The sequence below is a fragment of the Marmota marmota genome, unplaced genomic scaffold (assembly GCF_001458135.2).
Source record: "Marmota marmota marmota unplaced genomic scaffold, marMar, whole genome shotgun sequence".
NCBI lineage: Eukaryota > Metazoa > Chordata > Mammalia > Rodentia > Sciuridae > Marmota > Marmota marmota.
In genome coordinates, this window is record NW_026000240.1 from 27,447,077 (window position 1) to 27,462,601 (window position 15,525).

The window sequence follows — 15,525 nt, forward strand, 5'->3', positions numbered from 1 at the left end:
ATGTTAGAGTCTGTAAACAAGTCAAAATAACACCTGGCATTTTGCCAGGGGAATGTTAGAGTTCATAAACAAGTCTGGATGGTGCCTGGCAAAATGCCAGAGGGAGTGGTTTGAAAAGTAACAAAAGCGAGCCATTAAGTGTGGAGATTCCTTATTGGTTGACTGATGTATCTAGTTTATGCTAATTAGATAAGCTGTGTGGAATGTATAAATACTGCTCCTGTCCTGCAATAAACGGCTTCCACTCTTGCTGTATCAACGTACACAAGTTATTCGTCACCCCCCCAGTTATTTTGCTGCAGCCGGACTGCGGCATTTTCCATAGTGGGTATACTAAGGATTCCCACCAACAGTGTAAAAGGATTATTCTTTTTCCTCCACACCCCTGCAAGCATTTGTCGTCGTCGTTGTTTTAAATATATATATATTTTTAGTTGTAGATGGACATAATATCTTTATTTATTTTTATGTGGTGCTGAGGATTGAACCCAGTGCCTCACACATGCAAGGTACATGCTCTACCACTGAGCGACAACCCCAGCCCCTGTTGTTGTTCTTATAACAGTCATTCTGACTGGGAAGAGATGGAATTGCTTTTCATATTTATTGACCATTTACACTTCCTCTTTCTTGAAGTATGTGTGTGGGTGTATATATGTATATGTATATATATATAATTTTTTTAGAAAATTGCTCAGCTCCTTTTCCCATTTATTGACTGGATTTACTTTTCTTTGAGTTTTTTTTTTTTTTTTTTTTTAGTATCTCTATTTTTGTTTGTTTATGTGGTGCTGAGGATTGAACCCAGTGCCCTCATGTTTGAGGCAAGTGCTCTGCCACTGAGCCATAACCTCAGCCCTTTAAGTTTTTAAAATGTATTCTAGATATTAATTCTTTGGCAGGTGAAGAGCCGGCAAAGATTTTCTTTCATTCTGTAGGTTGTCTTTTCACTCTTCTGGTTGTTTTCTTTGCTGTGCAGAAGTTTCTTAATTTCAGGTAATCTCATTTGTCAAGTCTTGTTTTATTTCCTGGGCATGGCAGCTCCTGAGAATGAAGGAATTTCCTTGCTAAGATAACCACTGGAGTCACCCAGGAAATGACTGCCTGTCCCAATATCTTGCAGGACTCTATGTTTTCTTTGAGTAGTTTCAAATTTTCAGGTCTTATATTAAGGTCTTTGATTTATTTGGTTGATTTTTTTGTACAGAGTAAGAGACGGGGGTCTAGTTTCAGTCTTTTACATTTGAATATCCAGTTTTTCCAGCACAATTTGTTGAACTTTTGGCACCATTGTCTAGAATCAGATGGCTAAAGCTGTGTAGATTTATATCTGGGTCCTCTATTCTGTTCCACTGCTCTATAAGTATTGTTTTTGTTATTAAGGTTCCGTAACATGTTCTAAAATCAGATCTTATGATGCTTCTAGCACTACTATTTTTGCTCAGGATTGTTTTGGTTATTTGTGTTTCCACAGAAATTTTAGGATTATTTTTTTCTATCTCTGTGAAGAATTTCATTGGCATTTTGATGGTGACAGCACTGAATCTGTAGGCTACTTTTAGCACTATGGCCATTTTAACAAAGTTAATTTTCCCAGTCCAAGAACGTGAGAGGTCTTTTCACTTTCTAGAGTCTTCTTCTATTTCTTTCTTCAGTGTTTCATTGTAGAGGTCTTTTACATTCTTACCTGGGTTATTCCTAGGGATCTCTTTATGTGTGTGTACATGGGGGTGGTGGGCTACTGTGAATGGGATTACTTTCCTGATGTTGTTTCCAGTGAGTTCATTATTAGGATATAGAAAAGCTGTTGATTTTAGTAGTTGATTTTGTACTCTGCTACTTTATTGGACTTGTTTATCAGTTCTGAGAGTCTTTTGATGGCATATTTAGGATATTATTGTCAGGTCGGTGGCAGTGACTTAGGAACAAAGCACCAAGCAGACTGCGTGCGCGAAAGAAACATCAATCAGGCACCAATGGAAATGCTTGTCAATCAACAGGGGTCTCCTGGTCAATCCTGGATCTCAGCCAGTTCCTCCGACCAATTCCAGTGGGACAAAGGACTCTAAAAACCCCTTTTCCTGTCCACAGCACTTCCCTTCCTGCTGTAAGCCCCATGAAATTCCAGTCCGATTGAGTCCCCACTGGTTACTCCTCAGACCCTCTTCTTATCTGCTCTGTGGGTCTGATAGAGTTCTGCCTGGGAGTGGAATCTCAATAAAGCCTTTTTAAATCTGCCTCCTTTTGGTTGCCGCCATTGCCTGACTTTACATTTATGCATATATAGAACCACATCATCTGCAAACAGTGATAATTTAAAGACTTCCTCTTTTTCTGCTTATATGACTTTTTATTTCTTTCTCTTGCCTGATTGCTCTTCCTAGAATTTCTAGTATTATATTGAATAAGAGTGCTGAGAGTAGACACCCATGTCTTATTCCTTAATCTTAGAGAAAATATTTTCAGATGTTCCCCATGCAATATGATGTTGGCTATGTGTGGAGAGTGGTGACAGTGACTGGGAGTCTGAGATTGGGGTCCCTGATGACTTCACGGCTGTGGCATATTTGGTGACTGGGAAAGTTTCTGTGCAAAGGCATAGGATGCCTGGTTGCTATGGAGATGTCCTCCATGCTAGAGTCTTATTGGCTTCGACCTTATTCTCAGGCATGGCAGCTCCTGGGAATGAAGGAACTTCCTTGCTAAGATAACCACAATGTTTCATCAGTTCTGCTGCTCCTGAATCTGCCCGCAAATTAGTGACTTTAAACAATGGACTTTCTTGAGAGCTGCACAATGCTCCTAACATTGCACATTGCAAATGTAGAATGTAACTGAGGAAACAGTTGCATGCTGTTGCTAACTCTGTAACTTTCATGAATATAAAGAATAATGCTTGCAGTCTTTAATCTGATTTAGACACATATATAATAAAGATTGCTGGTGTAATTCTTTAGACCTGCTTCTCCATCAGAGAACAGTGCTCCACCTGACCCCAGCTGTTTTATCTTCAAGATCTGTGTGTATGACTCTTTATTTCTTCCAATCGCTCATCACCCCTTGCCAGAACCTGTTCGTTTGGCTGTGCTGGTCATGGCAGATATGTGTATGTCATATATATCTTTTATTATGTCAAGGTATGATTATTTTATACTTAACTTATTCAGGGCTTTTATCATAATGGAATGTTGACTTTTTATGAAAGGCTTTTTCTACATCTATTGAGATGATCTTGTGATTTTTATCCTTGATTCTATTTATGTTCTATATTATGTTTATTGATTTGTTAAACCATTCTTGCATCCATGGAATAAAACCAACTTGATCATAGTGTATGATCTCTTTAATGTGCTACTGAATTCTATTTGCCAGTATTTTGGTGAGGATTTTTACTTCTATGTTCATCAGGGATTTTGTTCTACAGTTTTCTTCTTTTGTTGTGTCCTGCCAAGTTCTGAGAGCAGGATAATATTGGTTTTGTAGAATGAGTTTGGAATAGTTCCTTCCCTTTCTCTTTTATAAAATAGTCTGAGAGCACTGTTTTTGGTTCTTCTTTAAAAGTCTGGCCAATTCAGCAATGACTCTATCCAGTCCTTGCCTTTTCTTTGTTGGGAGACTTTTTATTACTGCTTCAATCTCATTACTAGTTATTCATCTTTTAGATATTTTATTTTAGATGGTTCATTTTCAGTTAGTCATATGTGCCCATAAGTTTGTCCATTGCTTTTAGATTTTCCCGTTTATTGGCATATAGTTTTTCCCAATATTCCCTAATGATCCTTTGAATTTTAGTGGTAACTGCTGTAATGTCTCCTTTTTCATCTCTAATTTTATTTATTTGGAACTTCTCTCTCTTTTCACTAGTTTAGTTAAAGGTTTGTCAATTTTATTTTTCCAAAAAAACAACTCTTAGTTTCACTGATCCTTTGTTTTGTTCTTTTAGTCTCTGTTTATTCATTTTTGCTTTCTTCTTTATTATTTACTTCCTTCTCCTAATTTACAGTTTGGTTTGTTCTTGTTTGTCTAAGACACTGGAATCATTATTAGGTTTTATTAGGGTTAAGGAGCAAATAAGGAAATGGAAAGACATACAGAAACTAGCCAGAGGAGGATGCTGTTATTATCCCTTGGGCTAAAGTATAAGGGTTAGGAATGGAGTTATGGGACATTAGAGGAAACAGAACCATGGAGAAGAGGTTGTGAAATAGAAGCTGTATTATAGAGGGATAGAGTTACTGTGCTGAATAAAAGAATGGGAAGAAATGTCAACTTCTCCCCTCTCCCCTTCCATTTGCTAGCAGCATTTCTTATTGGCCAGACCCAACCAAAGCTAATCAGAAAAAGCCCCAAAGATGCAGTTTGCACAGGTGAAAGCAGAGTTAAGAATGAATCTAGAAAAAAACTAGGGTTAGTAGGAACATACCTCAACATTGTAAAAGCTATATATTCTAAACCCAAGGCCAATATCATTCTAAATGGAGAAAAATTGAAAGCATTCCCTCTAAAAAGGGAAACAAGACAAGGATGCCCTCTTTCACCACTTCCATTCAACACAGTCCTAGAAACTCTAGCCAGAGCAATCAAATAGATGAAAGAAATAAAAAAGCAAAGGGATACAAACAGGAAAAGACAAACTCAAACTATTCTTATTTTCTGACGACATGATTCTATATTTAGAAGATCCAAAAAACTTCACCAGAAAACTACTAGAACCCATAAATGAATTCAGCAAAGTAGCAGGATATAAAATTAACACCCATAAATCAACTGTGTTCCTATACATCAGTGATGAATCAACTGAAAGAGAAATTAGAAAAACTATCCCATTCACAATAGTTTCAAAAAAAAAAAAATTCTGGGACTCAATCTAACAAAAGGGTGAAAGACCTCTACAATGAAAACTACAGAACACTATAAAGAAAGAAATTGAAGAAGACCTTAGAAGATGAAAACATTTCCCATGTTCTTGGAAGGGCAGAATTAATATTGTCAAAATGGGCATACTACCAAAAATGCTATACAGATTTAATGCAATTTCCATTAAAATTCCAATGACATTCTTCATAGAAACAGAAAAAGCAATCATGAAATTAATTTGGAAAAACAAGAATAGCCAAAGCCATCCTTAGTGAGAAAAGTGAAGTAGGAGACATCATGATACCAGTCTGTAAATTATACTACAGAGCTAACAGTAACAAAAATGGCATGGTATTGGCACCAAAACAGACATGAAGACCAATGGTACAGAATAGGAGACACAGAGACAAACCCACATAAATACAAAGGTGCCATAAATATACCAAAAATACATATGTAGCCAAATGAAATTAAATCCCTATCTCTCACCCTGCACAAAATTCAACTCAAAGTAGATCAAGGACCTAGGCATTAGACCAGAGACCCTGTGCCTACTAGAAGAAAACATAGGCCCAACTCTTCATCATGCTGGATATTAGGAACTGAATTCCTCAACAAGACTCCTAAAGTACAAAAAGTAAAATCAAGAATCAATAAATGGGATGGTATCAAACTAAAAAGATTTTTCACAGCAAAGAAACATCAAGAACATAAATAAAGATCCTACAGAATGGGAGATAAATCTTTGCCACCTGCACCTCAGATAGAGCATTAATCTCCAGAATAAACAAAGAACTCAAAAACCTCAACACAAAAACAACAAAACAACAACAACAACAACAACAAAACCCATCAATAAATGGGCAAAGGAAGTGAATAGGCACTTCACAAAAGAAGAAACTCAATTGGTGAACAAATACATGAAAAAAATGTTCAACATCTCTAGTAGTTAGAGAAATACAAATTAAAACTAAACTGCAATTTCATCTCACTGCAGTCAGAATGGCAATTATCAAGAATACAAGTAACAATAAATGTTGGTGAGGATGTGGAGGAAAAGGTACACTCGTACATTGCTGTTAGGACTGCAAATTGGTGCAACCCCTCTGGAAAGCAATATGGAGATTCCTTAGAAAACTTGGAATGGAACCACCATTTGACCCAGTTATCCCCCTCCTTAGTATATACCCAATGGGCTTAAAATCAGCATACTACAGTGATGCAGCCACATCAATGTTTATAGCAGCTCAATTCACAATAGCCAAGATATGGAACCAATGTAAGTGTGCTTCAACAGATAAATGGATAAAGAAAATGTGGTGTGTGTGTGTGTGTGTGTACACACACACACACACACACACACACACAATGGAATATTACTCAGCCATAAAGAAGAATGAAATTATGGTATTTGCTAGTAAATGGGTGGAACTAGAGACTGTCACGCTAAGCAAGTGAAATAAGACAATCCCAAAAAACCAAAGGAAGAATTTCCCTCTGATATGTGAATGCTAACTCACAATAATTTGGGATATGTGAATGCTAACTCACAATAATTTGGGAGGTGTAGGGAAGAATAAAAGTACTCTGTACTAGACAAAAGGAAATGAAGGTAAACAAGGGGGAATTGGAATAGAAAATATAGTAGAATGAATTGGATGTAACTTTCGTATGTTTGTAGGAACACAGGAAGCACAAACTGTGTAACTCCACATTATGTACAACCAAAAGAATGGGAAGTTATACTCCATGTATGTATGATGAATCAAAATTCTCTCTACTAGAGCTAGGGTTGTAGCTCAGTGGTGGAGTGCTTGCCTGGTACATGTGAGGCTAGATTCAATACTCAGCACCACATAAAATAAAGGTATTGTGTCATTCTACAACTAAAAAATATTAAAAAATATTCTCTACTGTCATGTCTAAAAAGAATAAATAAGAAATAAAATAAAATGTATCTCATGAAAAAAAAGGAATGAATCTAGAGGGTAAGGAGGGGAAATGAATAGAGAACAAATAAAACCTGAAATTTTATTAGCAATGTTGTTCAAATACTAAATATCTGAGATTCCACAGGAATGTGTAGTGTTGGCTTTTAGGTATAATGATACTGATTAAATAAAAAACCTATTAAGAATTCTCATTCTCATGTGTATTTTTTTTGTTATTGTTGTTGTAACAGGGACTGAAGCCAAGGGCACCTAAACACTGAGCCACATAAACAGCCTGTTTTTTAATTTTTCATTTAAGACAGGGTCTCACTAAATTGCTTAGAGTCTCTGTAAGTTGCTGAGACTGGCTTTGAACTTGTGATCCTCTTGCCTCAGCCTCCCAAGCTGCTGGGATTACAGGCATGGCACCATTGTGCTCAGCTCATGAGTTTTTTTTTTTTTTGCGGGGGGAGCAAAATCATACAGCAGATGAGTCTAAGGATAATAAAGCCCACCCTGCAAATTAAAATAAATTTGAAGGAACTGGACATAAAATCAGAACCAAACTTCATCTTTTAAACATGAACAATTGTTACTGTAAATAAAAATCTATGCATATGCTATTAGAAATCAGCCTAATGGTTAACTTTAGGTATTTTATGTATATATATTTCCATAAAATATAAAATAGCTATGATTATAAATTTTAAAAAACCATAACCAAGTCAATGTATTTCTATGCCTTTCAAATGATAACAGAAAATCAAATGGTAACAGAAAATCTTCTTATAGATCTGAGATTAATTACATTTGAGACATCTTTTCCACATGAATAATAATATGAGTATATAACACATAAGGTGATATGTGTTAAAGTTTATTAAAGTGTCTTCTGTGTATTAAAGTTTCATATACAGAAAAGGAAAAATGAGAAATAAACTACTGTTTCACTTATTTGATTCCATCAGCGAAAGTTGCTCCATAAAGTGAATTTTCTCGATGAGTAAAAATAGTTTATGATAATAATATAAATTATTGATCTTGGCTGAAATCTGATAATAAGACTGGGGACTTTTTCTCTTATTTCAAATTGCTCCTACAGGAGTAATTTGAAATAAGGGAAAACCTGTAAGAGGAGTGATCTTACAGGTTTTGCATATTTTTTCTTTTTTACGTAGCTTTTCTTACTTCTAATAACACTTAGAGTCCATTTGGAAGCTCTTAGGGAGTTTGATTCTAGTTTATTCTCTCCCTCCTTTATACTATAATTTTTCATTTCACATAAATTGGGTTGAAAAATCAAAAAACCAACCATTTTAGAATTATGCTTAAATCAAAGAGTCAAACCACACTGATTGGAAATCCTGTGGTTCATGACATTGGTTCTGGTTACTCCACAACCATTCCTTGTTTCCTACCAGGTTTTTAACTATGTTTGATGTCAGCATTTTCCACGTTTTATAAATGAATTCTACAGTTTCAGAAGGTAATTTCTGTGGATAGAGGTGGGTAGTTTGCTGAATGGCCCCTTTCTCCTGCTTCATTGAGACTGTAGCCCTCTTTTATCTGTTTTATGCTATGAGCTTTGTTTTAGACTTTGTTTAACAAAGAGATTTTACTGCTAAAACAAGTGCAAAAATCACTTTTCAAGAAAACTTACTTATAGATTTGTATAGCTTAACTGACAAGTATTACAGTTGCAAATTTTTTTTTTAAAAAACCTCCAAAATTCCAGAAAATAGAACCCATTTTTGAAAGGAAATATAAATTACCTGAAGTAAAGGGAAGAAATCCTCCTGTTCTAGAGAGCTGCAGCTGGGTTTTGCTAGAAGACAGATAAACTTAGAGGCATCATCATGATGATTATTCAGCAACCTACAAAAGAAACAACTGCTTAGGAAGATCTGCTACTCTGAACCATGACTACAACATGACTGGTCATTTCAGTCTGATCTGAAGGCCACTTAGATTAAGAATCGAGCACTCTTTTCTTTTTGGGGGGCTTGGAACTGGACCCAAGGCCTTGTGATTGATAAGCAAGTACTCTACCACTATGATACCCCCAGAACAAGTCCTTGCTTTTCAATGAATTCCATGCTTTTGATTTTGTTAAAGGAATATCTTAAAAGCTCAATAACAAAATGGTATATTATTCTAATAGAATGCTTCTGAGACTGAGATCAAAGAGTCAACTGAACTAGTGCAGACAAAATATGTATTATTAAAATACACTGGGGGAGAATATCCATTCAGTTCAGTGCAGAACATTTGGAACCAGAACTTCTAAGCTGGCCATAGCAAGGAGGGTGTGATACCTCAGATGGACAACTATGCATTACACAAGGCATAAAGTACCCAGGTTGACAGACCTTCAAGGCTAACCTGATAGGTGGCTTTTGAAATTAGACTCTGAAGGAACAGGCTTAAAATAATGAGTGTTCTATTAATTCTTCTCAGTTCCAAGAATTCTTATCTCCAACTATTTGCTAGATGTTTCCAATTGGGGACTATATTCTGATAGCAAAGCTGAAATACTGAAAACCAACTTTAAAAACCTTTCTCTCAAAGTCAGTCCTTATCCTGGGCATCTGTTTTTTTTAATATTTATGTGTTTTTTAGTTGTAGTTAGACACAATCCTTTATTTTACTTATTCATTTCTATGTGGTGCTGAGGAACAAACCTAGAGCCTCACATGTGCTAGGTAAGCGCTCTACTGTTGAGCCACTTAGAGGCATCATCATGATGGTTATTCAGCAACCTACATTTATTTTTGTAAAAATGGTGGTATCTTAGTTGTCTGGGTTTGACACTTTGAAGTCATTAAGAACTTATTTCTTTTCCTATTCTTTATAACCAATTAGTTTCCAATTTTCTTGGAAAGAAAGAATAAGAAGAATTTCTTATTCTTCATTAATAATTTATTGAATACTAACTATGGGCCAAATATTGTAGCTGGTCATGAGGATGTAGGGGAAACAAGAAAATAAGACACAGTGTTATGCTCTGTAAGGAAGTTCCAATATAATGTTTAGTTATCAATAAAATTAAACTATGAAGACCAGCCATAACAGAAGTAATCTGAACAGGGTACTATGGAAGGACAGAGGAGGCCAGTGAGATTCCCCGGAAAGTGAAGTAGAAAGGAAGGGCATTGTGGTAAGGAGGAAAATAGGTACAAATGCCTGGTATGTGATGGGCAACAGTAAGCACAGAGATGGTAAGAGAAAGGGATATATGCAGGTAGGATCAAATCCTGGAGGCCTCTGAAGTCAGGTCAAGAAGCCAGGACTTTAGTCAACTCCACAAGAGAATTTTAACTTGAATAGTGACATTATAAGAAGTGCTTTTTTTCAGAAACATTAAGCAAGAAACAATGAGAACCTGAACATGGATACTAGCAGTGGGAGATGAAGAGAAAGGTGCCCATTACCACGAAAGGATGTGGTAGCTGATAGGTGTTGGGCATGAGAGAATTCCCAAGTTTCTAGCTGGGACCATCAGGTGCTTGGAATACAGGATAGGAATACTGAGGAGTCCTGAGGAATTTTTCCACAGAATGTTCTAAACAATGGCTTATTCTTTTCTATTTCCATTGTACTATCAGATTCAAGCCCTTTTAAATTTATGTTGAGACTGCCAGAAGAGAAGAGGGTCATAACAGGGTTCGGTACTCATCCAACCTTGTATAACAGATGATTCATCATTCTAAAACAAATGTGTATGACATAATTTCCTTATTGAAAAATGTTCAGTAGCTCTCTCTCTCTCTCTCTCTCTCGCTCTCCCTCTCTCTCTCTTATAAGCATAAGCCTACTCTTTTGGGTTGATTTTAAATGTCTACCAAAAGCTCATGCATTAAAGGCTTGGTCCATGATGCAATAGTGTTCACAGGTGGGGCCTCAGGAGGTGAATGAATTATGGGGCCTCTGACCAAATCAACAGACTAATCCATTTACAGATCCAGAGCTTAATGGATTTTGGAGGAGAGGCTTGAAAGCTCTCTCTTTGCTTCCTGGCTACCATGAGGTGAGCAGTGTTGCTCTACCACATATGCCCAGCCATGATGTTCTGCCTCTTCCCAAGGACCCAGAAATTGATGGTGCCAAGTGACTATGAATTGAAACTTCTAAAACCATGAGCCAAAATAAATGATTCCCTCCTTTTAAGTTGTTTATCTCAAGTACTCTGTCACAGTAATGTAAAGGTGACTAACAGAAAATTGGTACAGGAAGTGGGGTTGTTACTGTGACTATTACCTGATAATGTGGTTCTGCTAAAATTGGCTCATGAGAGGGATTTGGAAAAGTTTGGAGATGTAGGCTAGAGACATTCAAAAATGCTATAAGAAAAGGTTAGTGGGCTAATTCTGGTGGGAGCTCCAAAGACAGAATACTAATAGGAATGCCGAGTAAAGACCAAGCTCAGGAGGATTCAGAGGGAAATGAGGATTCTACTGAGAATCTGACTAGAAGCCATTCATGTTACCTTCTGGCAAAGACCTTGTCTACATTTTGGCCATGCCCTGAGACTTTGTGTAAGGCTGAGTTTAAAGGTGATGGATTAACTAATCTGGCAGAGAAAATTTCAAGGCACCATAACATACAGGTCGTGGCACAGATATTTCTGGCTGTTTTAGCCAGACTGACAGTGAGAATCAGGAGCAAAAAAATAATGGAAAGATCTGATAAACTGGCACCTCAGCCAAAAAAGAAGTACCAGTAAAGTTGTAATCAAGGAGGATATGGTTGTGTAAGAGATGAGTGTAATAAAAAAGAAATGCTTTGTAACAGGATAAGAGAAATCAAATCAGAAATACCCCACCCACCACAGGCTCAAGGATGTAAAACTCTTTCCAAAGACTGTGTTGAGAAGGGAGCCCTAGAGTGCACTGCTCACATAGGGTTGTCTAAGAAATGGTTTCCCTGGGATTTGTTCGGTTGCCCAGACTCTCAGAAGCCACTGCAGTCGTGTTTCAAGATAGTCCTTCTGCTGGCAGCAGAACTTGGGACTCATCCATGTGGTGTTGGTTTTGTAGGCATGTAGAATGTAAGAGTTGTAAGGTCATTGAGGCTTCCACTGAGATTTCAAAAGGAAAGCCTGGGAGGCAGGCAATGTGTGGCAGTGTCAAGAGTCCCTGCAGGCAGACCCTGAGAGGGTGATGTGTGACGTTGTAAGAGAGAAACCCAAGCTATAATGGAGACTCCAGAAAGTTAGAGATGCCAAGAACGTGCAAGGCTTGCCAAAGGATGCCTTATGCAGTAAGAAGAGCCAGCCAAAGAGAGTGGCTATGTGGGCTGCAGCCAGCAAAACCACAGGTGTCTTGCTGGGACTGCCCAAGTCTTTTGGACCTCACATCACATCACTATGAGTTCAGATGCTAGACATGAATTTAATCAACTTAATGTTTGCCCTCCTGGGTTGCAATCTTATGGTCCCATTCCTCCTTTCTATGCCCCTATTTGTCCATTTTGGAATAATAATGTTTACCTATTTATCCCACCATGGTATGTTACAAGTATGTGACTTGTTTGTTGATTTTTAGAAGGATTTACAGCTAAGAGTTTGCCCAAAGTCTCTGAGAAGATTTTAAGATTTGGACTTTTGAACAATGCTGTTAAGACTATGGGGATAAACTGAATGTATTGCAGATAAACTGAGTGCATTTTACATTATGAGATGGACATGAGTCTTTAGGGGTCATGGGTGAAAATTTGTGGGCTGGGCCTTACATGTCCTCTAAAAGTTCATATGCTAAAGGTTTGGTCCATAGTTCAGCAGTATTCAGAGGTAGGGCCTTCAGGGAATGATAGAACCATGAGGATTCTGAATTTATCAATGGATTAATCCATTTGTGGATTCACAGCTTAATGGGTTTGTGGGTAGGGCTCTCTCTTTGCTTCTCGGCTGCCATGAGGTGAGCAGCCTTGCTCTACTACATGCTCCCTGCTATATGTTCAACTCCCACTATAGGTCCCTCACTATAAAGAGATGGGGCCAAGTGAACATGGACTGAAACCTCTGAAACTGAGTCAAACTAAGTCTTTTCTACTTTTAAGTTCTCTATCTCAGGTATTTTGTCACAGTGACACAAAGCTAACATACCTACAATGGGCATTTAAGGCCCTCTGTAATTAGCCTGGAGGTGCCTATTGACTTTGCTAAATGAAACAGGCAGCTGGCGTGAGTTTTATGTAGTTTTACCTGTGTCATTCTTATACTAGAAAACCCGCCCCCAATTTTGTCATCTTAATGATGTTAACTCTTTTAAGACCTAGCTTATAACATACCTCTTTCAAAAAGTCTTCTCTGACAACTAAATTCTTAATTGATCTTTGTCCAATATGTGTATCTCTCTCTCTGTGTGTGTGTGTGTGTGTATAAAGAATTTATTTCACACATATATAACAAAGATAAGTAAAAAATTTAGTTCTTTACTCTCTATATTTGTATTATTGGCTTTATTTATTTCTATGGATTTTTTCTTTAGCACCTAAAGGGAAGGAACTGTTGTAGCTCTTTTTATCCATAGTACATAGTTTAATCACTTATACATAAAAGACTCTGAAAACATATTGGTGATCTAACAGATTTATTTTTATATGGTGCTGAGGATCAAACCTAGTGTCTCACATGTGCTAGGCAAGTGCTCTACCATTGAGGTACATCCCCAGCCCCATGATTTTTGTATTTATTTTCTTATCATTTAAGGCCCCTGAAGTAAATAAAGTAAATAAACATGTTTTAGAAAAAAATCAGTGTAATGAAATAGGTGCAAATGAAAGTTACCTCTTAGGATTAGAAAGTGGGTGGGATGATGACAACAGAAAGGCAGTGAGGTCTTTGAAAAATAGATTATTTTTAAAAAGCACAGTATTATTAAATACAATAGCAATATGACACATGAGATTCAAATAGGGGATGGCTTTTTGCTATTAGAACCATGAATCAGAAAGAAAAGATGAATTACAATTCTATGGGCTAATAAACTCGTATATGACAGGAGAAATGGAGATAATAAAAGCCATAAAAGCTGAAGGACGAAAGTAAATGTAGCTATTTTACACTGGTATTCTATACTGACCATAATGTTTTTAAGACAAAATACTGTTTTGTTAATGGGCAAATAACACAATGATATAAAAAGGTAAAAGCAAATAAAACATAGTAAAGCTGAGCAACATTACTACTCCATGTGAGAAAAGTTCTGCCCCAAAGCTGGTGTTCCAGTAACTTAAAAAGCTGTTGAGCCATATCTTTCCCCTAAAAATGTCTGGCTATAGAAAAAAGAGATGTCAGAGTATAGTTATGAAATGGGCAGTAGTTCTAGGAAAGGAGGGGAACAGAAGAAGTAGGGGCGAGTTACTAAGGTGTTCATTCTAAAATCACTTGTAGAAGAGGTACTGAAGCCTCCAACACCTGAGTACTCTGACACGAAAGAAATTATTTCCTCTAATATTTATGACTTTTACATTTGACTTTATTTAAAAAAAAAAACTCTATATTATTGGAGCAAGTCAGCATGCCTATGTATAGGCCAAAGTGCTTTAATGCTGTAACCTGCCAGTTATTTTTTGTGTTTGGAAATTCTGATATGCTATACTTGGGCCTAAGTTGCTTTATGCAAAGGGTAGTTTGTAAAAAATTTAAAGACATCTTTTTTTTCCTAGGTCAGGTGGTAACTCAAAGCATTATACTTAGCTGCTACTCTCAACAAACAGCTATACTTGGGTCTCTCTTAAAGCATCCTGGCTTTTAAAAGGCATTTTAAGAGCTCAGAGAAGAGTTCCCACTAGAGGGCACCCAAATCATTTAAGTATCTGACCAGGGCATTTTAATATAGACACATACATTTATATATTTGTTTTAAGTTAGCTTTTCTGTCCCTGTGACCAAAATACCCAACAAGAACAACTTAGAGGATAAGTTATTTAGGCTTTGTGGTTTCAGAGATCTTAGCTCAAAGACGCTGATACTATTGCTCTGAGCTTAAGGTGAGGCAGTACATCATTGGGGGAAGCGCCCAGCAGAGGAAAGCTGCTCAGCTCATGGAGGGACCAGGAAGCAGAGAGAAGTGGGTGGGAAGGGCCCACTAGGAAAATGAACTCTTCCAGGGTACACTCCCAATGACCCACCTCCCCCAGTTGCTTCTCACCTGCCTACAGTTACTACCCTGTCAGTCCATTTAAATGAGGATAGACTCATTAGGTTACAGCTCTCACCATGCAATCATTTTACCTTTGAGCTGCTGAAGGATACCTCAAGGTGATTCATCTCAATAAAGGAATACAGCTATTGTGGCTGCTGCTGTTGTACTGCTCTATCCACCAATATAAATGTCTACCCTATTTCAGTATACATAGTCATAACCAAAAACTGGCTGTGATTCTCTTTAATATTAAGGAGTTTAATGCAGATAAATCAAGTGGGGCACCAGTTTTCCTTTGCTACTGTCAAACTTAGTGTCCTAGAATATTCAAAATAGAATATAAGTGATTATATTTCTTGTCTCTGGCTCTAATATCTCATATAATAGATTATTTTCTTTTTCAGTCTCCCAGCCTGATCACAGCCTTTTCTTAAGCAATTATTACTCACTTCTTGCTGTTTTCCAAGATTACTAGATAGTTCTTGCTGATCTTAATGACTAAAGCTACTTCTGACAAGAACTGTTTTGCCTCCCTGTTCTTTTTATCCCTGATTCATACTCCAGCTAAGGCCTATTCAGGGCTTGCGCCT

General features: G+C 37.1%; 1 protein-coding gene across 1 annotated transcript in view; it reads right to left on the reverse strand.

Moving 5' to 3' along the window:
- The window catches only part of Ppp2r3a (protein phosphatase 2 regulatory subunit B''alpha), a 170,222-nt gene that overhangs the window by 70,154 nt on the left and 84,543 nt on the right, over positions 1-15,525 (reverse strand). The window contains exon 6 of the mRNA XM_048794539.1: positions 8,561-8,663. Coding sequence (XP_048650496.1) covers positions 8,561-8,663 — 103 coding nt within the window. The remainder of the gene's footprint in view (positions 1-8,560; positions 8,664-15,525) is intronic.